Source organism: Apis cerana, linkage group LG12 (assembly GCF_029169275.1).
Source record: "Apis cerana isolate GH-2021 linkage group LG12, AcerK_1.0, whole genome shotgun sequence".
In the NCBI taxonomy this organism is placed as follows: domain Eukaryota; kingdom Metazoa; phylum Arthropoda; class Insecta; order Hymenoptera; family Apidae; genus Apis; species Apis cerana.
Window position 1 is genome coordinate 5,652,425 of NC_083863.1, and position 25,243 is coordinate 5,677,667.

General features: G+C 37.6%; 1 protein-coding gene across 15 annotated transcripts in view; it reads right to left on the minus strand.

Moving 5' to 3' along the window:
• The window catches only part of LOC107995510 (disks large homolog 4), a 394,817-nt gene that overhangs the window by 292,664 nt on the left and 76,910 nt on the right, over positions 1-25,243 (minus strand). For all 15 annotated transcript variants that reach the window (XM_017053066.3, XM_062082707.1, XM_062082704.1 and 12 more), the window contains exon 2: positions 908-3,383. In XM_017053066.3, coding sequence (XP_016908555.2) covers positions 908-1,340 — 433 coding nt within the window. In that variant the 5' untranslated portion in view covers positions 1,341-3,383. The remainder of the gene's footprint in view (positions 1-907; positions 3,384-25,243) is intronic.

Sequence of the window (25,243 nt, forward strand, 5' to 3'; positions counted from 1 at the left end):
TATTGTATTAGATCGTGTAGTCATTTGAAATCATTTATTTTTTGGAAAGTGGACATCTTGCTGCTCGTTAATGTTATTGAATTGTTTGTGTTTCAATATATCAAAGCACTCGTTGCTTGATAATTAATAGAAATAATAATTAATAGAAATATAAATTATAATTGTAATTTTTAGAGTGCGCAAACAATGTAAATTTACAATTATTTTTTATACAAACAGACTAACGATAGAATAAATTGAATAAAATAACTTGTTACAGTGAAATTAACATATCTAATTTTTGCGAAAATATTTCATTAATTTATCTTTATTATTTTAAAGCTCATACGTATTGAATAAATACAATTTATAATACTGATAACAGCAACGAATGTTTTATTTAATGTACTAAAAAATAATCAATCTGTTAACATTTTAATAAATAAATTTCGCTGAAATCTTATTAAATGAGACAATTTCATTATTCCATTCCATATTTCACGTAAAGGAATAGCATACCTATTATTATATATATAAAATTAAATAAAAATAAAAAGATCTTCACCTATATCTTAATTTTACGTTCATAAAATATCCAATAAATATATCCATAAAACATGCACAACATTTAAAAATATTTTTAAATTATATATAGAATATTAATATATTTAGTAAGACATCTTTAAAAATCCTAGAAGCCAAAAAAATATAAAAATATAATAACTGTACAATTAATCCGACATTTTCCTATATCAATTTTTACATTTATTTCGGCTTCTACAATCAACAAACCTTTCAAAAATATTCTAAAATTAAAATATATTAACATCCTACGTAAGGAAAAGAAAAATAGATAAAGAAATTCATTCGAGGCTACTTTAATTCATAATAATCGAAATCAAAACGATATATACGAAACGAGTACTACCTTCTTTCGCCTGCACGAATCCATGCACCTCGCAGTAACTTCCGGCGGAACCTGCGGCGCCAGGCGTGTCCAAAGTGAACAGAGTGTTTGCCGAGGAACTGACCGCTTCGTCAGGAGTTTGCAGCAGACTGTTGGTCTGCGACAGCGTACGTTGCTGATGATGCGTATGATGATGCACGTGATGATGTTGCTGCTGTTGCTGCAACTGCTGCTGCTGTTGTTGTTGTTGTTGCTGCTGCTGCTGCTGCTGTTGCTGGGCCGCAAGGATCTCCTCGTGCCGGCATTTCGAGCAACGACGCATCTCCGAGCGAACACGCAGCAGCCAGACCATGCCGAACAGTGCCATAGCAATCTCAAGTCCCGGTGACCTCGATGGGTGCTTCATGCTCGCTGAGTCAAGGTCATCGAGGCTCCAGGAGCCAACACGATGCATAGCACTGAAATCTTTGCGAACAATGCCTCCCTTTCGTCCTCCAGCCTGATCGCTGCTGATTATCGTTGCTCGATTATTATATCCAGCAACGTTTCACCCGTGTTTCGAAACCTTTTGTTTCGATGATAAGGTTAATTCGAGAAGTAAATTCAGATTCTTTTTCAAATTCGTTTCTCGAGACGTTCAAGATTTTCTGGATCGCTGGATGATCGGGATTTTCGATTAGATAGGTCGAATTTTCTTTCTTTCTTTCCTTTTTTTCTTTTTTTTTTTTTTTTTTTTAACTACTTTGTTCCCTTGATTGAATCTTACGAATTCATTTCTATCTTTTTTATAAAGGAGATTTCGATTTTACTCATCGTTTCAATTTCTCGAGAATTTAAATAATATTACCAGACTTTTGTGCGTTTCGTTTCTCTGTTATACATGTAATATATTTCTTTCCATTGAAAATTGCATCCCTCGACGATTCCCCAGTTCCTCAGACACGAGCCCTCCCCCCCTCCCCTCTCTTCGGGGCGAGTGATCGTCAGAATCCAATTCTCAGTTCGTCACAGTCGCATCGAGATTTGTCTCGCCGTTAATGGAACCTATCCGCCGTAAATTCTTCGTCGCTCTACCTCCATTCTTCTTTGGATTATCCAAGTATCGAAGTAATCCTACTTCACCTCCATTTCAACGCGCCGCCGGCTCAAGCGGTGCTTCCATCGATTTGATTCCTAACCACGAGCACGCTCGTTCCACGAATTTGTCCAGATGGAAGATCCCGTGCCCCGTATCCTCCAGCTGCTTTCCACATTTTTCACTGACAACGCGAACGCGCGAGATTCGTCAGGATTAGGATTGAAGCGGCAACTTTCTCTCTTTCTCTTTCTTTCTCGCTCTTTCTCTCTCTCTCTCTCATATATATATATATTTATATCTCGTTCAACAATAATATAGTAAAAAAGGGAGAATGATTCGCAGAATTTGCAAAAGAATTTTCGTTTCTATTGTTGAGAGATCATTTAAAGGCACGATTGTTGTTCACGAGATGCGATAATGATAATCCGGCAGATCTCGATTCTAAAAAACAAAAATTCTAAAATCTCGCTGAATTTCATTAACTCTCCGGCAGCTACGCCGGGCCAATGTCGAAGCCCGACCCGACCAGTGTCCACCAGAAGGTTGAACGACGCTAACGATCCAATGAAACCTCCGAATGGTGGCCGCTGAAACTTCGCATCTGGGTCTCGCATCAGGCGAGACGATTACGGCTAATTGAAGCCCCGGCTTCAATGGACGCGCACACTCTCTCTCTCTCTCTCTCTCTCTCTCCGGTTTATAGTCGGCGAACGGCGCACTTAGAAAAGTGGAAAAGATTCGTCCGTGGCGGAACAACAGGCGTTAACTTTTCGCTCGAGGTCGGTAGCGGAGTTTCACTCGTCGACCCGTTTTTTCCCATCTGCTCTCCCACCCAACACGACCCGGGGAAAATCGCGACGAGCCGTCCCGTCCAACGCCACCCGTGTCCTCCACCACCGAACCACGCTTCAACCACGAGTGTCTCCTCGCTCCGTCGATTCCCCTTGGTCCATCGAGCTGCGCGACTTCTTCCCGAATGCGGCCCTCCGGAACGAGGATCCACTCCCATTGAGGCGGCACTTCCCGGCCAACCTTCTCCACTTCCGCTTGATACGCACGAGTGAATCAGCCTCCTTTCGTCGAATACACAGGTTTTGATCCCCTCCTCCCCCTCCCCTCCGACTTGATAAACGCGCCCTCCTCTTCTCAAAGTTGTGTAAACCGGCTCCGAGAAGATTTAGGTCCGCTCGAAGCAACTGGACGAGAAAGGCTCGATAAGTGTCCGAGATTTCTTTTATCCGAACACGACAAGAAGACCTTGTCGATCCCACCCGAGCTTTCTTTCTTTTCCCTCTCTCTCTCTCTCTCTTTCCCTTTCTTTGGTTGAATTCTATTAAGAGGATCCCCGAATCGGTCCTTTCTTACCGCGGCCTGGAAAAGTTACGGGGGAGGATGGCATCGGAGAGATTCTTCTCGTTCCTGGTAAAAGGAAACACACTCGAACTGATTCGACGTTTCCCCCTTTTTCCCCAGTTTCTGAGTCGAGTTTCTGATGCTTTACGAAGAGGAGGATCCTTCCTGCGATGCGGTTAATAACCTCGCGAAAAATGAGACCTCCGAGTTCGGGCAAGTGTAAGGGGAACGTGTTTCGATATAACTGTTTCGTATTCTTGATCTATCGGCTCATTTTTTACTACTCGTGTTTCATCGAATCTTGTAAATGAATGTAACGTTCTGATTTCTTTTTCTGAGAAGATTTACTTGTCCGATAAAAATATACGTATAGAATTATTCTTATGTACGATTCAGCAAGCATTTTACTCATAGAATATTCTCCCAAAAAAGAATCTGAAATTCGTAACAATTAATTCATCGCACTGTCTATGATATATAACTTTTACCGATTCAACGGGATTATATATATATATATTTCATTTCTCAACCAGCTTTTCGTCCAAATTTTAAAGCAATTCGATTTCACTATTAGGGTTTCGCGGTGTTGTTGTATTCTAATATCTTGTTGAACGCGAAACAATGCAAAGTTTGATCAAGAGTAAATTACTCGACGCGTTTTGAAACAAGGAAGAATAAAGACTCGACTCGAGATGAAATATGAAACAGAGCTGGAATGAAATTTTGTGGATCGACTCGAGCGTCGAGTAAGCAGAGAAAAATGGGAAGGGATGGAAAAGGAAAGGGAGGGAGGGAGAGAGAAACAACTAGAAATAGAGATGGAAAGAGGAATAGAGAGAAAGAGGAATGAAGTTGTAAATTGTGACAGGATCTCGACGAACGGCGTAGTGGAAAACACTTGTGTGTTCTTCGAGTACTGACTGCTGGCACTCCTCGTCACTGCGACGTACAAGATGCTCGTATCTGTCACGTACAAGTAACAATTAAAACTTGAATCTTCGACTCGAGGGTTTGCTTGTTAATGACGATTCTCCGTTTTCAAATAGCGAGTAAATCCGGTTAAATTTTTTTTTTCAATGGATCACACGTACGAAAGAGATATTGGATGAAGATTTTTGATAAACTTGATTCCTTGTGTATATACGATTTTGAATAATCGAAGTTTGCTACGTTGTACGAGGGCAGATATATTTAATTATATCTGAGTCTTTTTTTTCAAGTATTAAAATAATGCATTCTTTAAGTTTTACTTAAATAAAAGAAAATTAAGAACTCGTGCAAACGTGTTAAAGATTGTGTAGAAAAAAGACTTAGATGTATCTCCTTCTTATTATTTCTACTATTTTTATTTATTTAACACTTTGCAATTTATGAATTTTAATTTTTAAATATTCTTATATTCATTTCATCGTAAGATTAATCTATCTCTCTTATTTTTACTTAATTAATTTATGACATAAATCACGATGATTTAAAGATTGAAACGTTCGAGGCCATTATCTTCTACGAGTTCAATTCATGAATTTGAAAAACTAGTGCATCCAGTATGGCTGAACTAACCTTTCTCTCCTCAGAGTTTCGCCTCAGAGGCAAATAAGTCCAATTTATGCACCGTCCTTCAGGTTCATGACCCTATCTCAACGCTTAATGATGCGCCTTTTATTCACGGACGTGACGTCAGAGGACGTTAGCGACAAAACTCGTGACATTTAGGGTAATCACCTCGAAAAGGTACATGATATATAACCAGATTTTACACGAGTCCCGACGAAATTTTTTATCAAGATTATTAACATTTTATAATATGGATGACGGAATACCGTTAAAAAATCCTGTTTAAAAGAATTAATTACCTTGTAATTAATATATAATCCATTACATATTCACAAAACTTCTTGCATAAAAGCAAAATTATCGTTAACTTTTTAATTCGGACAAAATTCTTGAAAACTTTTACCGTAGATATATATATCGAATATAATTATTTATACCCATTTTTATAATAGCCATTCTATTCAACAACATATATATTCCTCGAATAATCACTATTCCTCCCTTTTGCACAAATATATATATATAAAATAGCATTGGACGTGAAATAAATCGTAACTGGATAAAACAGCCATTCTCTTCCCTTCCGACATAGGCCACGTAAATGCAAATCCTTTGTATTCCTCTTTCTCATAAGATAAATCACGATCGTCATAAAAATCGGCGCAATCTCGATAGAAGAAAATAATTAATCGAGAGATCGGGGAGAGGAGAAAGGATTAAACGGGTGTGTGATCGGATGGTTAAAACACTCGAACGAGGGCCCGTATTCTTTTGCCGAATGTTCAATTGAACGGCGAAACCGGCCTCTTTGTCCCCGCAGCGGCCCATCAAATGCATCGGGCACGGATAAATAAACCGCGAACGAACGCGATTATCACCGGGCAGAAATAATGCAGCTGCCTGCACACGTCACGTCGGTGCAGTAAATCACTGCGATCGCGAAATAACGCATCGGGGATACGAATGGACGTTAGGGAAGGATCATTCGACAAACCGCCGATGAACAATTCGATCGAAGCGCTCATCGATAGTTGAACTAGCGTCTGTTGAACAGTCGGTTGGTTGCTCGTCCCGTTGCTAATCTTTCTTTCTGCTAATGGCACATCTCGATTGCTATTTGAGTGCGATTAAGCAATTCATGTTCGTTGGAAGAATCGTTCAAGAGGATGGATGATAATTCGTAATTTTCTGTAATTTTTAAAATTCTGGTAAATGGAAGAATAGAGGAACGAGTTATTGATTATTTGATAGGAAGAAAGAAAGAAAGAAAGTACTTTTCGATTCTCCTGATTTAATTTAGCTTGGTGAATGTTATTTGAGCGATAATTTGGAAAATAAATTAACTGATATATTTTGTTAAGATCATTTCTCGAAATATTTACTAAAACGTAGTATTTCTTTTTTAATGAATTTTCCCCAAAACAGTAGAATATTGAAGGAATTTTTCGTAACTTTGTAAAATGTGAGTAAATTAAAAAATACGAATGTTCTGAAATTTTATACATACTTTTAGGAACACGTGCTTCTTTTAAATATTTTAACAAATATGAATCAAATCTTCCTCGATATTCTGAATTACTAATTATATAACAAAAATCTATTGTTTCCGAATAAATCAATTACACATGTATATAAAATATCTCTGCATATTATTATGTTTTTTAGAATAGTCCTGTATATCTGTAACTCAATATCTTTTATCAAAATGGAATGTAATTACGAATCATATCATATTAACATATTAATGCAAACATATGCAACCGTGGAAATATCCTATGATGCATATAAACACGCGTATAATCATTTTCTAAAAAAAAAAATACATATAAAAAATGAAAAAAAACTCTTCACATCCAGCTTTTCCCATTTACATACGTTCACTACAACAAGTATTGACATCAGTATGCACAGCCATTTCGTCCTTCATTTTTTGTTGTGCTTATCAAAAATCAATATCCCACTCCCTTCCACTCTTCTGCCTTCTCCCTTCATCCGTTGGATCGAAAAACTCTTCACGCGCACGAAATCGATAACAAATACAAAATACCTAGCTCCACGCCCAATAATAATAATAATCCTCGAAAACAGCCCCTCGCGTTTCATCCTCGCAAACGAAATTACGCGGGATGAAATTATTTTTTGCCCCCAATCAAAAATCAATATCCACCTTCCCACCCCGATTCCTAGCATCGTATCCATTAATCCCCTTCGCGTCTTTCTTCTCCTTCGCGCGAAATCTCTTGCTCGTCGAAACGAATTGCTCGATTACATTAGTCGGTAAAATACCTAGCTCCATGTATTATAATAATCCTCGAAACAAGCGTCTTTGGGCGTCTTTGACTCGGCACGGAGAGCGGAACGGTGGGCGAGCAAAGTTCTGGAGTGAAATTAGCGGAAAAGCCAGGGTTGGTAGGTTTTGCAGTTCCGTTCGACGCAATTAAACGGCGCAAGGCCCTCTCCCACGTCGGGCGCGAGTTGTTTCGCGCGATTGTACTATGCCGCGACCGGGGTGCACACGAGGTTACACGGGCGGAATTTATTTTGATCCCGAGCCGCGCAAAGTATCCGAGACTTCGCCCGCGATGCATGAAAATTTATGATATTCTCGTTCGTTTGTTCGGCCGGCCGTTCGCGCGGGAAATTTATTCGATGCACGTTATTTAAAAACGCGGCTCAACGGCACGGAACGGCACGGTTCTCGTGTGCGCGAGTCGTAAAAAAAGAGAGAGAGAGATAAAAAAACGGAATGGAAAAAAAGCGATATTAAAATATTATCGGGGATTTCGCATCCGTGTCATCGTATATTTCGTCGAAGACGAGTGGAAGAGCAACGCGGTTCGAGGGAAAATATATGAAAATCTGCGATGAATCGATATGATTCGAATATATTAATGAAAACGTTTGGTCTGATCGTTTTTTGAGGAGGAAGATTATGAAATTATGAAACGAGGAGCCCTGTGGGAAACATACACGTGCTGCTCGTGTATATTAAATTTGCATTTTAATTTCGTGTATAATGTATAATGTTTTGTATTGAATAAAATCGTACCATTCGAAAGAAATTTTCATCGTCATATTTCCTAAAGTTTCCTTCAATCAATCCCTTTTCCATTCTTCCTATTTTAACATTCTTTCCCCACGATAATTTCTATACAGTTTACAATCTCCAATCCGTTTTGTATCCAAAAAATTCAAGACGATACCTTTCTCCGATCGAATACTTCCTTGAAACATTATTAATTTAGCGCTCTAACGAAAATTTCGAGCGGAAAAAGCTTGCATATTCCGGATTACCGTTTACAGTGAGAACGACACGCAGGATTTCCTGGGGAAAAATTTTCACGTGGCACCCGCGATGGAAATGTTAAACGAGATCGAGGCGATTTTCGGGCGGGAGGGGTTGAACCGTTGCATTACAAACAGGGCCAATTTTTTCGCATCGCTCTCCATCTCGTGACACCGTCGAATATATTTGCGTGCAACGAACCCGACACGAGCGACCCTCCCTGTCAAAAAGCAGCGGAGCCCAGGCCGCCGCCATGTGCAAAACCACTAATAGCGACGCGCTTGTCTGCGATTTTTATTTATCTCGGCCGATGCGTATCGATCGACACGAATTAATGCGCCACTATACACCGCGGTGTCACGTCCAGCCCAGAAAACAGCATCGTTCGCGTTGATCCGTTGGTGACGATTGCGCCGAAACTCTTTACCGGTTCACTGGTTACGTTACACTGTGCACATATCGTCGCTCGTGAATAAATTCGAGAGTGGCTCGAATTTTTGATCCCCGTTTTTTCGCTTTTTCTTTCTTTCCTTTTTTCTCTCTCTCTTTTTTTTTTTTTTGCTTTCTGCGCGCAAGTTGATCTTAACGGTCTGCTTGTGTACAAAATTTAATCCTTTGAGAACGAGTGTGGCGAAAACGATTATGAAATGTTAAGTAAAATTAAATCAAGTCGAATTGAGTTTTCGAATGAAATTGTACCGGTGATTTAATTTTCGTGATAAGCTACGTTTCTATGTTGTTGTTAAGTGTAATTATTAATTAGCTGGATGAAAGGAAACGATGAGAATTGAAAAGATTCCGAAATATCTACGTTCAATGACACTGTGGTATAAGGAAAGATGATTTGTTGTTGCATGTTTGACAATGTGATGTATATTTTATTATGAATATTTGTAGAAAGGAACGGGAAAAGTTTTAATAATGCATATAGTTAAGTGGTTGATGATATCTGTAGCATGTACAAATATATATATTTATCGATAATTTAAAAAGTTTCAGTTTTCTTTGCAATAAGTAAATCCTTACAATAAAAGTTTCTTTTATTAAACTGAAAGAAAACTTTAGATTTAAAAAGATCTTTAAAAAATATCAAACAACGTGAATAGAAGTTTCTCATACCGTTTACAAAGAATTACCGTCATTAAATGTTCTTCGGAAATTACAAACGTTAAAAATCAAGCGTTCCGATGGATTTTCCATCTTCTACACTTATCCCCTTATAATAATAAAAATTTCATTGCTGTGATCGAAAATCGGCGCAAAAATTTCCAAAACGAGGATCCAAACTTTCATCTACGCAGATCAATTACAATACAACGAATGCTTCAAATTTCATCATGCTTCAAATTCATATCGCGAATCGTCACTGAAGTATTATGCCAGCGCGAATCAAGCGAGCAGGAGGTCGATATCAACGAAGCGGAACACGCGGAACACGTCTTCCAATTGAATTTTACCGATAGAAGGGCGAGGAGGGCGAGGAGGGAGAGATCGAAAGAACGGCTCGTTTCGATTTTCCATGCAAATATTAGCAGTCGTTACTGGCGGCTATCGGTTTAATTGGTTTTCTCTACGATCACCGGGACGATCGTCGAATTAATTTGTCCGATTCAGACGGAATTAGCACAGGTAAATCCCGTCGAATAACCGCAAATGAATATTGATAGATTTGTTTACTAGATCTTCACGCTGGCGACTTTAATCGAGAAAAAAATATCATAGTTTCTCGCCTGATTGGATTGTGACCGTGTGCACAATTTTTTTTATGATTTTATTTTATTTTCCTCTTTTTATTTTTTATTTATTTATGTTTTATTTATTTTTTTTTTTTTTGCACGAACGATGCCTCTATGACAGGTCGTGCATTAGATGCATTATTTCTGGACGTGACCGATAAATTCATAGTGTGGACAGCATTTCACGATTCTTCAATATTGCATGCGAATTCAACTGCCGTCCATGGGAACAACTGCACAACTATCGAACGACAAGCAAAGCTTAAAATAGGAGGTCGATTTATTGTAGCCAGCCATCGGCTGGAAATTAAATCCTCTGGAGATTTTGCCGGACAGACTGTTGGCAATTCAAGATCTTCTGGATTTCAATGGATTTTTTTTTCGTGTTAAATGTTATAATTTATTCTTGACAATGTTAAAGTATACTAATTTTTTGTATTTGATTTTAATTCATTTCTCTTCGAAAGAAGAGGAAAGAGCAATGAATGCCCATTGACATTGTATGCTAAATATGATCCTAAAATTTAAAGTAATAGTTGAGAATAATACCAGTTACATTACCCAATAAAAAAATTGACGAATATTTATCTTTTTATTTCCAATAGTACAAGTCAATATATACTTCTTCGATTCTCCTAAGAAAAATTGATAAAAAATTTTTGTCAATATAGTTTTACACCTATTATTACACATTGAAAGATTTAAATTACGCAGTTTCACAAATACTCGAATTGTCACTAATGAAAACTCGAGGAATGTAAAAATCGAGGAGGAAACGATCCTTTCCCCAAAATTCGTTCGCGATCGACGCGAAAATTGGGAATGCTGGAAGCATTCTTCGAGTTTGGATACGAGCACGGACAAAGGGACTGGAACGCTAATCCATGGCGTGCAAGCAGATTTCATGCGGCATCGGCCACCGCTGGACGAACTTGATGCAAAGTAGATCAGAGAGCTTTTGAGCACGAAACATTGTTGCCCTGTTTCGCGTATATACGGGTAGCATCATCTAAATTCTACCACGATTAGACACACCACCGGAAACAATTTCCTTTGCCGTCTACCGGCCCGTTAATAACGATCTAACAAAATATACTAACTACTCGCCCATATTGGATACCATAATTCGTTTCGCCCGCTTTAACTCTTATAATTAACCCTTTGCACCTGATATTCCAACTGATATCCCAATATTGGTATTGTTCTTTGCATTGGTTTTGTTCATTATACGTTTTAAAAAAGTATAAAGATTTAGCAATAAAACGTTGAAGATATGTTCCTTGAGTGATTCATCTTATATCATACGAGTGATTCGTCATTATATTATTCTTGTATTATTATTACATTATATTATATTATATTTTAAAATTTAAAATTTTGCGTGTATCGATAGATTGTAAAATTTATTGGTTGGCCATTGGTTTATTCACTTCAAATTTAAAAAGAGATTGTTAAATTTAGAAATTCAATAACATTGAAAGAGCGAAGATACTCTTTATACGATCCTCTCTTTTATTTGCTTGTTTATTATGGCGAGATACGATTGTTTGAAATTTTTACCTCGTATCGTGTTTTTGCATGTTGCGATATTCAATATGACATCCCGGTTAAATTCAGTTTGATTGATAAATCGTGTTTTACAAGTTGATTTGAGGAACGTTGTAACACGTTCATACAAAGCTTCATGAAAGCATGTGCCGTGCAATTTCAATCAGTCAAACTTCAAAATTTCACTTCTAATAGAGAAAGATTGAAAAATTGAATTGATTGTAAAATTTATTAGTGATGAAGTCAATTTTTAAGGGCCGTTGAAATTAAATAAACTCCGATGCTGTTTAAATCTAGCTAAATGTAAACAAATCATGCAGATATAATTCTTTGAAAATCTTCGACCGATTGATTGCGCTTCCACGAATCTAAAAATTAATTTCGATCCATCGTTAATTACATTTCTCTTTCAATTTCTCTTTCGTTATATTTATCAATCTCTTTACAACCACCTTTATTTTCCCTTCCCGTCCAAAAGCTGCACGTTTCTGATTCCAATTTCGAATCTAAAGATTTAAATTTCCAATTACATTATGCCCCCCTCCTAATTTTTCATCTTTCTTTATATTTATCAATCTCGCAATCCCTTTATGATTCGTCTTCTATCTTCATTTCCTTTACCTCTCGTTCAAACGCACGTTTCTGATTTCAATCTCACGAATTTAAAATTTTAAATTTCGATCCATTTCTAATTACTTTATATCCCTCTTTTACTTTCTCGTTCTCATGCATCAATCCCTTAATAACTCACAGATCAGGCTCGTCTACCTTCATTCCCTCCATCTCTCGATCAAACGCATCGTTCCAACACGCATACTTCTCATATTTTCAATATCACGAATCTAAGATTTTTATTCCTCCACCTTTAATCACTTTATATTCTTTTGCGACTCGTATCTGTCTATCAAATACAAATGAAATTTTTTACATCTCACGAATTATGAAAATCAGATATCGATCCATCTCTTGGGTATCAACTTCGCAACCCTTTTATTCCCTCCAGCCCTTCTTTCAAATACAATTTTTTTAAAGATAAAAGAGGGATCCGCAAACGTAATCTCGATGACGTGGTTTTTAAGGCACAAGGGGAGATGCACGTTTGAGAAACGAGTATGCTCAGTCGAACGCACGGTGGCCGAGGGAATTTTATTTAAATAAAAACCTTAATGCCTCGGAACGGCGTCCAGAGTGCTAAGGATAAAGTTTGTTCCGAAAAAAGTTGTCCAACTTTCTCTCGGCGCTCGGATCTGCAAATATAAAATAGTTTCCTGGGTGGCGGACGAAAGTTAACCTTCCCTCCATCCACGCCTGGAGAAATCGTGTAAACCGAATTTTCTCCTTGGGCATTGGAAAGTTGGGAAAAGAAAGAAAGGATGGGAGCAATCCAAGAAGTCGAATTTCCGCGATTCATTTTTGCTCGACGCGCGTTCACGCGCGGAAAACGTTCATCGCGGAAAGAAGGGGAATAGGTAAACAAGGCGGAGACGAGAGATAGCAAATTCTTTTCAGAATCTTACCAGAATTGAATGAGTCGAGTCGATTTCGTTTGGAGGAAAGTTTCGATCGTTCAAAGTTCGTTGTAAAGTTTCAGCTCCGCGACGATTCCTGAACGTCTTCGGATCTCTTTAATACCAGCATTTCTCTTATTCTACAGAAACTGGTTTATTTAATTATCGTAGATGTTTGATCGGACATTGTTCGATTATTTCGAGACGTTTCTTTGATTAAAAATAAAATCTTTTTCTCTCTTCATTTGCATTATTATTTCCTTTAAAAAAATAAATTTACGTTATTAATTCTCAATATAATATAAATTGTAATGAAAACTTTCCTTGAAAATAGACACTTAAAAAATTATAATATATACTTGTGTACGTCACACTAAACGAGATAAATGGATTTATATAGAACAAGCATCTCATAATCGAGTTTTTCTCGAATTAATAATCGTAACATCAAAACAGACATCTTTCAGAAATCCATTTCTCGAATTCATCCCTAATTCCTGATAAGAAACAATGATAAGAAACGATAAGAAACAAATCGCAATTATTTTATCTGTAGTCCATTGACAAGTGGCGAGGAAAACCGAGGAATACGTACAACCTTCAGTTCCTTTATCCCCTCCACGCTCCTTTCTTTCCCCTCTCTGAAGCCTTTTTTCTCCGGCCTCTATAACCCCGGAAGTGTGGAAAAAAGCCGCTACCTTTGCAACCAGAGCGCCAGACTTTTAAGCCTCGGCGCAGAATCGTTTAGTCGTTTCGAGCTGATAGCTGGATGGAACGTAATAAAAGTACGAGTCGAGGTGGCGCCGCACGAGGATGCAGCTACATCGCGAAAAAGAAAATTCCTTCCGCTCGTTTTAATTCGCGCATCCCTTCCTCCGTTCCTCAACGTCTTTCCACGTCTCCTTTAAAGATCGGCCGTCGAAACGATCTGTCTTCTCTATTTTTAAGAAAGTCTTCTCTCCTCCTCCTCCTCCTTTTTTTTTGAGAAGAGAAAATTATTATCGTTGCTGTTATCATTGTTATCGGCGTAACGTTTGTTGGAAGCGACGACAAAGTAATAATAGCGAACAAAGTAGCCGTTCGTTACTTCATACTCTCGTTTAATTAACGAACTATCGTGGAGTTCGGCCGTAAGGCGGTCCAAGTTAAACGGAAGTTCGGGCCGAGCTCGTGGGAGTCCACAAGATGTGGTGTGCACGTGGAATTACGTTTAAAGAGGTGTTTGTTTCGGGTTTCTTATGATGTGGCTTGGATTGTGTCTTACTCGGAATTCGGTTCGCTGTTAATTTTGCGTGGAATATCAATTTTGGATTAGTCCGAAATATTGAAGAAAAAACTTTTTATCGTAATTTCTTTCTTCCTTGCTTTCGTTAGTTTATACTCCTCAGGGATTAAAATATTTTCCATTGAAAATTTTGAATAAGTTTCCATTTAATTCCACGGTACACTTTAGTTTTACGATATTTTCATCACGGATCACGGCAACAATTGTTCTCTCATAATTGTTAATTACTGCGGGAACAGAGGGAACGCGATATTTACGCTTAGTTTCGTCGATGCATCGCAAAAGGGTAACGCGACAACCTTTGATGTCCACGAACAGAATGTACTTATCCAACGGAGGAGTTTATTATTTATTCAGAGTGGAGATATCGCGGATAAGGTCGGTGACTGAGAATAGAATACCGCGAATTACTACGTGGAATTCCATGTTTATTGGTACATACAGGAGGGTAACGAAATTTAGAAGATTCTTGCTTCGTTAGAGCTTCTTCGGTGCTCTCTGTTAACTTCTGTGATAACTGTTGATGTAGGGTACGTAATGGTATTTCTGGTATTTATCTGTGATATTATATAAAAAGAAAAAAAAAACAATTTCGTTATATAGTTGTATACGAACAAAATAAATAAATGAATTTTCCATTTTTTTCTAGATATAAGGCAAATAGAAATTTTTCATGTTGTATTGTCAAACCAATTATCGTCCCTATGCGAAATTAATATTCTGCTAAATACAATAGATGAAATCATTCGATCAACCATTTAAAATTGTGAAATAAATGAAATCAATCAAATCAACGAATTTTTTCGTATGAAATTTTATTTTATTGATGAAAATTTTTAAATGAAATCGTACGATCGAAAATCAATTGAAAATCAATTTTAACGATTGTATTCGACAGAAAATTAACCATCCTTTTAATTTTAAACAAAGAGGTTATCAATCCCTGTATATTATCACGATCAAGAAATTAAGATTAAAATTCATTTCGTTCGAATGAATTTATTTGAAATTGCTCGAGCACATGTAAACGGGCGAAGCATCCCTCATAAAATTAATAAATCAAATCAGCATGCGATCGCACAAATAATCAAAGATCAAAAAAAAAGAAAAAAAAGGAATCCCTATATAAGAGTTATTTGCACGAGTTTACCGAGTTTGAGCTTAATGAAACGTAAACCGATGTGTCGTGAGAGGGAAGGAAATTGCGTTTCGGGGAGGGAAAAACGAACGAGTCGAGCGAACAAACGGTGCTCGGTTAATTACCATTTGTTCATGTGCGGCAGACAAGCGTATCTTGAACAGGATGGAAGACGCGGAGGAACAACGAGTACGATGTTTCTGCCACATCACATCTGAATCGTCTGTGTATCGTCGGTGTACACGAATGGTACACGAACGTGCGAGGCCGTTACCACGTTCGCGTGGATCACTCCATATTGAATTAGGTCGCGTCCATAGCCGGAAATTATATTCGACTGCAACTTCCGCGTAATCAGTGAGCCGGGAAAACTGCGAACGAAGCGAGATTAACGTCCGGCCTCGTGGTCATTTGTCTCGTGAATTATTGACAGTGTAAAATGACTTTTTTTTTTAATTCTTTCCTCTCTCAGTTTAGTCAGATTGTTGCGAATGAAGTGACCGAAATTATCAGTGGAGGAGGATATATTATGTATAAATGGAGGAGTTAAAATTAAGTATAAGATTAATCGTATTGTTAATAATTCATATCGTTATTTTATCTTTACGCCAAAACAATTGATAAAGTAATATCCATTTTTATACGAAAGCTGTATTTGTCTAATTTCAAGCTTTAAATTGGTATGGAATAAATTCATGTTTGTAGTCATTTATCTTTGAATAATTTTATATATCGATAAAAATATTTCATATGAACTTTCATTGGTACAATTTCACAGTACAGTTTTACTGTATGGAATCGAAAAATAATCTTGTGGAGCTTTTGCTCTTTTTCTTCCTTCCTTTCTTTCTTTCTTGAAAGCATGAGTTGGCAATAAAGAACCGAAATGGAAGGATGAGGTACAAGTTATTGTTAAATATGACCTAAGTCCAAATGCATTCGCTGGCATCCGAGAGCTAAAAGTTTCTCAGATCTACGCTTTCTTCAACGTTGAGCAAAAGAGGAAAACAACTTTGTACTTAGTCACCCACTTTCGGGACTTATCGTCAAGAAATGTATAATAAACTACGTCCAAGGCGAACAACTGGTCCTCACATCGAGACTTTGGATTTTGTAGGTCTTGTTTCCTTCCTTCGATTTTTACGAACTCATCGTCATCTGTATCACCTAGAGAAACTTCTTCGTGATACAAAATGTTATACAGAACGTTTCAACTTTTCCACTATTTGTACACGATAGAATTGTTCGTACAATTTTATATCTCGGACGTAATGTAATAATCGAAATTATTGCAAATGAAAATCGATTAAATTAATATCTACAAATTTCCAATTTCGATTGAAGTAATTACACGATCATCTCCACCTTTCGTGCATTTATTATATACATACACGTTTTCGATCGTAAATCAGAAATAAAAGAAAATAGCCATTCCATAATTTTCGAAGAAAATAGAATCGTGCAACGAAATTCGTGAATATGTCGTCGTTTTTAATTCTCCCACGTATAACGTTCTGTACGATAGGTTTTCCAATTCATTGTACCCTTCATCGATAAATGGAATAAAAGTAGGGACACATATCACCCATCCATATCCATCGTTATCGTGGAAAATCATCGACAACGTTCCCGCCGGGCTTTTTCTTCCTCGGAGCTTTGCTTTCTGCCGATTTCCTTTTCACAGATTGCCGCCACGAAAAAACGTGCTCGTGCCTTACCTCGTTATAAGCTTCCTCGATAACGCCCCACGGGACGCGTCAAATCCCTTTCTTCCTTGTTTTTCTCCACTCCCTTTCCCTCCATCCATGTATTTTCACAGGGCCTGCACACGGAATATTTTGACAGACCGAATTGTCTTGCTCGGTTGATTTTTATTGGCCCGCATGGGGGCGAACAGGTGCAGAGAAAACATTTTAAAAAGAGAAATTTTCCTGCTCCCCCGCCGTGTTACCAACGCTCCAACGATTTCTATAATAACGGGGGGTTAACTTAACGGTAACGACGGATTATTTTCGAACGGCGTGATTTTTTCAAGTTTCGGAAATTTTGCCATCTTTCCAGGTTGAATACTCTCTGTTTCAACCTTGTGATTTTTGTATAAAATAATAGAAGTTGCACGAATTTGTAAGTTTTCTTGTTTCTCTCTCCATGTTTTTTTTCCTTCGATTTTCTTTGATTTTATATCATTCGATACTGAATGAAATAAATCTTTGGAAATTGGAAATTGATGCAGCTCGAAGAAGAAACGACGGGAAACAATTATTTTTGTTCGTATAATCGGTTACGAAAGTATGTTATTTTGTTTAAAGAAATTGAATTAATTTGAACATATTTTTGTACACCAATTTTTTTAAAATCTTCCCTTGAATGAAATCAATCCTCAAAGTTTTTTTCTCTAAAAAAAAAAAATACTTTTTACGATTAAAATCCTTTATATATGATTCATCATGCTTTAGTTTCATTAAAAAAAAATTCTCGATGGCGTAATTATCAATTCAGCATACGTAAAACATATAAAAGAAGAACGCAACGTCTGATACAAATATCCTTTCAATCGATGAATCAAATCGTCCCAGTTTGTTTCGAAAAAGATTCAGAATTTTCGTTTTTCGATGCATCGACGCGGAATCCTCTTGTAATTCCATTTCATCCCTCGGCTAATTGTTCCTCCCTACCAACGTATCCGACCGCGTAACAAGCGCGCATCAGACGAAGGAACAAGAGAGGGGAGGAGGAGGGAGCAGAAATGGGGGAACGACTGCAAAAAGCTCGTTTTGCCGGAATATAGGCTGCGTATAACCCGCCGGTCCATGGATTTCTGCGCGACCAAAGGGCATTGGAAACTCATTTTCCAGCGCAAACAACGTGGCTCCAGAGGATTCCCGCCGAGGATTCGAGCCGTGCTCGTCTCGCCTATACACGATTTATTCTCATTTGCATACACAACGTTTCTGTATCGGTATAATCACGGGTTCTGCGCTATCTTCATCCGGGTAAAAAAGAATCCAGATATTCGGACCCACCCTCGTTTTTTATCTCCATTGCGCCAGAGCTCGGCCGAACATTTTCATTCGAAACGAGCCTTAAAATGGTTCGTGGATTCGTGACCTCCGTTAGGATACATAGAGATGGGTGATATAATTTTCCATCCTTTCATATTTCTTTTCCACTTCTTTTTTTTTTCCTTTTTCTTTCTTTATTTTGAGTACATCTCTTATACATTATCAGAGATATTTCCTCTTTCGTTCTTTACGTTCTTTGATTTACGATCACACGAGACACGCGTTATCACACACAGGTCTAGACTAGTGTAAATTTTTCCAGCTTAATTTATTTGACTTCAACTTGAGATAAGTTTTTAATACACTTGGGAGCAGTGTATAAAAATTCTTAAAAATTTTCCCCTGCGAGCGATAAGTTTTTGCAACAAGTTTCTGTAACTTGCATTTTTCTTAACGTATGACGAGCACGGTTATAGATTATTATTCAATCCTCTCTGAATTTTTAATCCTTTTTCGAAACCTGTGACCTATTTTATATTTTAAGAATTACTTGTCTGACGATTTTTTTCATTATTCAATTTAAAAAATTGATTCCGCACGACTATTAATTATTGTTTATTTATCTGCTTTCATCCATCTCTTTGATCGTCTTCAAATTCAATTTCAATTATCATTTCTTTTTTCTCCTATTCAAAATCTTACGTATAATTGAATGACACCAGGTAAAGGAATAAATCAGATCCACTTCGACAATCGCAAAGTAGCCTCAAGTAAAATCTCATTCTTCCCCAACACGCGACGAAACGAATTCTAAACGAATCCTTTCTGGCCAGAAAAGAAATATATTTAGTCCATTTTTGGAACGGAATACTGGTCGCGTTTGATCCTTTCAATCACGTCTGAGAAGGCCGCATGTCCATCCGGACGGGAAGTAAGAAAAGATGGCGAGAAATATATTCATAGACATGATTTCTTTAAGAAAAGACTTTGTTGGAAGGAACCAGTGGAGGAAACGATGCCGGCTGGGTGAACACGTACACCGCCCTCTAACTACTTCCGGCTTCTTTGAAACATGTCTTTTTCTCGTTAGCCATTCGACTCGGACTTCTTTCTTCTTGGCTTCCGTCCGTACAGTTCGTTAGGCAATTCCTATTTTGTCCCGCGTCCAATTTCCACCGCGGTATTTTTGGCGCCATTACTATTCTCTTTTTCCTTCCTTTTCGTCTCTCTCTTTCTCTCTCTTTCGCTGAAAATTTTCTGCGTGGTGGGGAGGGGGAAAAAAAAAGAATCCGCAATCTTCCGTCTCGTTAGCCTCGTGATGACCGAAATTTATTTAGTGGAAAAAATAGCACGGCATGCTGTTACTGTCGTGGTAACGATCGTTGGAAAAAAAAGAATACCGAAGCTCGATGGAAGTTGCAAAAAAATTAACACATCTACTGCACTATGACGAGATGGTATTTTTTTTTTTTTTTTTTACTTTTGTCTAACATCTCGTTCAGATTGTTTCATTTCACCGACTCGAGAGAAATTTTGAATGTATTGTTGAACGTCAGTCTGATCGAAATTTACAGCTCAATATTAATATTTTTCAAGAGATAGGAAAAGTTGAAAGGATTTCGGTTGAAAAAGATTTTATTATAAATATTATATTATCTTAAATTATTTAATATATTATCCGACATTTGGATAAATTGCACGTCGAAAGAAAAAAGGAATCGACGTGTGATTCCTCTTTTACGTTAATACGAATTGTCAAAAATGAAACTCGAGATAATGCCTTTAAATCGAGTGAAATAACTGAAAGATTCGCGCTGGCTGAAATTATTTGGATTCAAGGCACTTGACGATGCAGCTTTGTTAAAAAAAAAAAAAAACATTTCGGTTTTACCAGTAGCTTCCCGTGCGCTTCAGTTCGAAAAACAAAGCACAAAGCGAGGGAGGTGTTGCACATATGAAAAGAAGGTAAACGTGCAAATGGCTGATTCTTTTTGTTTCGTACGTAGCTCTCGACAACGTATATATCTTCAAATGCGGAAAAACTTAATTTTCGCGTTCATTTTTCTTCCACACCTCCCCCTTTTCTTCTTTCTTTGACAATAATTTATATTAGAATCGTTTCAACGCCGTAGCTTAAATATTTCTCGTATATACACAGAATTCTGTGCATACTATTGCTCGAAACTATCTGGATAATCGTTGTTTGCCAAGAAAATTTTATTCTTCATTTTATTATTCCATCTATGCAATACTACTGGAAACTCATGACTATCTCTTCTGTATTCTCTAGATTGTCCAATTTATCAACCATTTATGTACATTACAACGTACACGAATTAACGTTCTCTTAAAATCTTTTCGACGTCGATCCATCCAGCCAAAACTCGAAACCCCCTCGTACGTATCCCTCGTACGTCGACACTTGGCTCCCAACTTTAAGATTAACGAGCTGGAAATCTGGTTTCGGCGATGCAACAACGGGTCGCCCCCAGCAAAACACGTAACTTTTTCACCGATGAAACTGTTCGGCCAAACTTCATTAAATCGATAATAGAGCTTTTTTTCCCTCCCAACCCTTTCCGTCCCTTGGCGAATACACCCCCGGAAGGGATAACATTGAAAGTCCGGCAGGAGTTGGATGCACGGAAGGGGGAAAGTTCGACTGGCGCGAGAAGTCGACTTAGAAGACGACGTTGTTATCGACTGGTTTCCATGATGCGCGCCAAACTTCCTCGATATTTTACGGTCGGCGCGACATCGACAATGGGCCAACCAGCTGCGAACGCCTGGGGATCTTGATTTTTTCTCTCTCTCTCTCTTTCCTCCCCATCCCCGAGCGACAGATTCTCGCAAGAATCTGGTAAACAGCTGCGCCTCGAATCGATCCGTGGCCGAAGAGGGATGGTGTTCGCGCACCATTCATAAATTCGCGATTGTTTCGCGAAGTATTCGTGGAATTCTCTTTTGACGGGAGCCGCCCGGAGCGGCTCGTGGCTTCCCCCGTTTCTTCGAGTTTCGCGCGAGAAAGTTGCGAAGCTATGCCAACCACGGGCCGCAGATTCGCGATTCGCAGATTGTTTCGTCCTCGTCAAATGCTCGACTAACTTTTAACGTAACGTAACGTTATGTATGGTTCGATACGGTTGATCGGATCGAGAAGGAAAAAGAAACGATCGATCTTCGTTGCTGGAAAACGGAACGGAGGTTGGAAGTATTCTTTTTTTTTCTATTTTATTTAAAAGAAGTTAAAAAAAAATAGTCCTATATTTACACGGATAAATTTAGAACAGTATACATGAAATAAATATTCACTCGAACGGATACAAATTAACCGTCTCACGTATATCTGATAGAAGACAGATAATTCTTGTTGTAAAAATTTACTTAATATTTTACAACAATAACAAAAGCATGATGATGTAAAAGGAAATATACAATATAATCGTTCTTTCGAAACGATTCTTTTGAAACGACAAATTTTTTTTCACGTCGATAGAAAAGCTCGTGTACGAGTCAAATAAAGATTGAACTTCTTCTGTTCGATTCGCGAAAATTTTCGAAAACGTTATTTTTTTTTTTTTATTTTATATCGGATAGAATGAAACCACGAAAACCCCCAAACCCCCAGAACAATCGATCTCGGAAACGAGCAATCGCGATGTACGGAGTGGTGGTCCCAATGGTCAACAATTCGTGTGTGTGCCGACGTGGAGTTTCATTTCGTGGAATTCAATAATCGGTTACATCGCCAATAACCGCGAGTCGTTCGATTTTATAACGGCACACGTCCACCAATCATCGCGAGTGCTTCGATCTTATATACGACAACCGCAAGAAGCCGCACAGTGGTCGATCGTTCGTGAGAACTGCGTTCGATGTTCTCGATTAAAATGAAAGAAGAATGCGTTACACAATTGTTTTTATTCACGTCGCTGTCCCGATTCCATTTCTTTTCTTTTCTTTGGACAAATATCGACACGTGTTTTGCAAGCGTATTGACTATTGGCTATTTATCGTATTAATTATATTATTATGTTATCATTATTAGAAGTTGATGAGATTGTTGATGCAAACTCGAATTCATGATAAAATGTTGAATAAAATAATAATATAATTGGAATTTGTGAAATCTATTTCGCTAAATATTATAATATATAGTTGTGCGTACTATACTTTCAATACTTTTTCTTTCAATTCAGTCTCCACATTTTCATTTCAAATTTAATATGGATGCGCAGTAAAATAATATAATGGGGATAAAAGTCAATATAGTACACGTTCGAGTATATAATTATTCGTATAAATTATATTTATATTTATAAAATGCGATTTATATTCAAACATTATTATATTATTTATATTTTGCGCTTTGACGTATATTGAATAAAATAATGTAAAAAGATATTTGCTGTAATTGTTATTTGTTATAATTTATAAAAGTAACTTTTATCCCATTAATTTAATAATTAAATAATCATATTATATTGTGCATACTCATCGTAAAAAATCGAATTTTTCTTCCTCCCAACATCTTAATTTTCGACGATATATTCGACGAATTTGCGCAATGGAAATCACGAGCTCGACGTGTTACGCGTTCGAAAGTTGGAAGTCGAATGTTTTGAATCCAAATAAGAGACACGAATCGAGCGTGTTTATATGTATATATCGCGTCGAATCGTAACATACTTCCGAATTTGGTAATTTCAAACGATTTTTCGGATCCTCTGCCATGCACCGTTCGTATTTCATCGCTACTGCGTATGTGAGATCCAAGCTCAACAGTGTGAAAAAGTTTGATATAGACGCAATAAATATATTTTTAGAATTCGTTTTTGATATCCCTTTTCCTTCCTTTTGAAATTTCACCGGTTTGTTTATTTTCTGAAGCTGAAAATATTTTCCGTTTAATGGATAAATAACTTACGATTTTCGGTATCATAAAGATGAATTTTTACGAACACGATGTTTTACAATAATTATGCAATAATAATTTATACGTTTATAATTTTCCTTGTAATATAAAACCTTATTTTAGGCGATTGAAAATCAGTAATGAATATAAAAAATATAAAAACGTATAATGAATTTTTAATATTAATTGTGATGGATAATAAATCACATCTAATTTATTGTCTACCTCCATACTGAAAATAAATGAATATTTGAAAATTTTAATTATAAAATTTGTTTTAAAAAATTTACTCAAAATTATTTCCTGATCCTTACTTATTATTACTTATTTTATAAAATAATAATAATTAAAACAAACTTCTTCCTATAACTATTAACAATCAAATTTATCTCAATTTATCTAAAAGTTTTATACAAAATATAATTATATAATATAATTATATAGAAGATTTCCTGTTGTTGTTTGTTCGACGACACGGATCTAAACTTAATTTATATTGGTGGCCAAGTATAAATTAGGATCGGGTCGACAAACGGTTAATTAACCGGAAATCAAATATCGCACGTCCCTCCTCCTATCTCGGGTGCAACCAAACACTGCACAAGAAGATTCTTTCTCAGTTTCCATTAATCACCACGCCAAGAATCGAAGCTCGCCCGAGCTCGAGAGACTAATTGTGAAAGCATTAATAACGACGGAAACGGAAACTTGGAGTCATTAAACCCGACTTGTTTCCCCCGGTAAACAAGATCCCCTCCCTCTCCCTCGATGTTTGCGCCACGATTGTGAAGTAATCGTTAGGTAGACGAAACGTGAGCACGAGCTTCCTCGTTGGAAATCGACGTTGAACGAACGATTTCGAGCGCGATGCGACAGAAAAGGCGATACAACAACTCCACCAACTTCTTTTCGTTCAATCGCAACGATCCTTCTATTTCTTTTCTCTCGACTCTTTCCATTTTACTCGCCGATATTAAACGCCGGATTTAATTCAAACCGGCGAGGCTCGAGTTTATCTTTCGGCGCAACAATGCTGCGCGATTTGAAAAGAAAGTGATCTCGAGAAGTCGATTAAGCACGAACAAAGGGTAGTAGCGGGTAATTTCGAGCTATTTATGAAGGACCACTTGTTCGAGGACGTTTGAGGCGAAAGCGAGAGTTGCGAGGAAACTTCCATTCCAGGGGAGGGGACGAAAAGGGACGAAAAAAAGGGAAGAAAGGGGAAGAATCATGTTCCGTCGAAGCGATTAATTCGAAATTTCTTTCCACGAACGTTGCTTTCTTTTGTATAACGTTCCACGCGCTTTCGATGGCAATTAACCAGCCATGAATTCCAGCCAAGGGGCGAACAGTCTTCCCTTCCTTCTGGCGAGTAGAAACGAGATACCAACAGGATTTATTTCGGTATAAATTGTAAATGCGCGCAGCACGGCATTCATCGATGCAAATGGCGTTCGTCTAGGAAGCGTTCATTTCGCAGCTACTTCATTTATCGGTAAACACGATGGGGGTTGCCAGGAGAAAGCCCCGTGCCGGTTAATTCAACGCGACGACGGCCATTTCTTGCCTGAAAAAGAGATTGCTGTAATTATCCTTTTACGGGCGGACCACGATTTCGTAACGTCTCGAGAAACCGCGTCGCCTTTGTAAACGGATATCTACCGGTCGTTGAATTGGTCAAAGGGAAAGGAAGGAAGGAAGGAAGAAAGGAAGGAAGTAGGGAAGGAAGAAGATAGAAAAAACGAAGACCGGAGGGTGGAAGTTTCAGCAGCTATGAGTTCGTAGCTCTTTTACGTTTAAGTTGTAAGACTGGACAGAATTGGATTTTCTAACCGAAATGAAAGACCTTTCCGCGATCATTTGCTCCCTTCACTTGTGTATATTTGTAAGAATATAATTTGAAAAGATATTAGAAAAGATTTAATGCATATAATGAGGAGTGTTCGAAAATGCG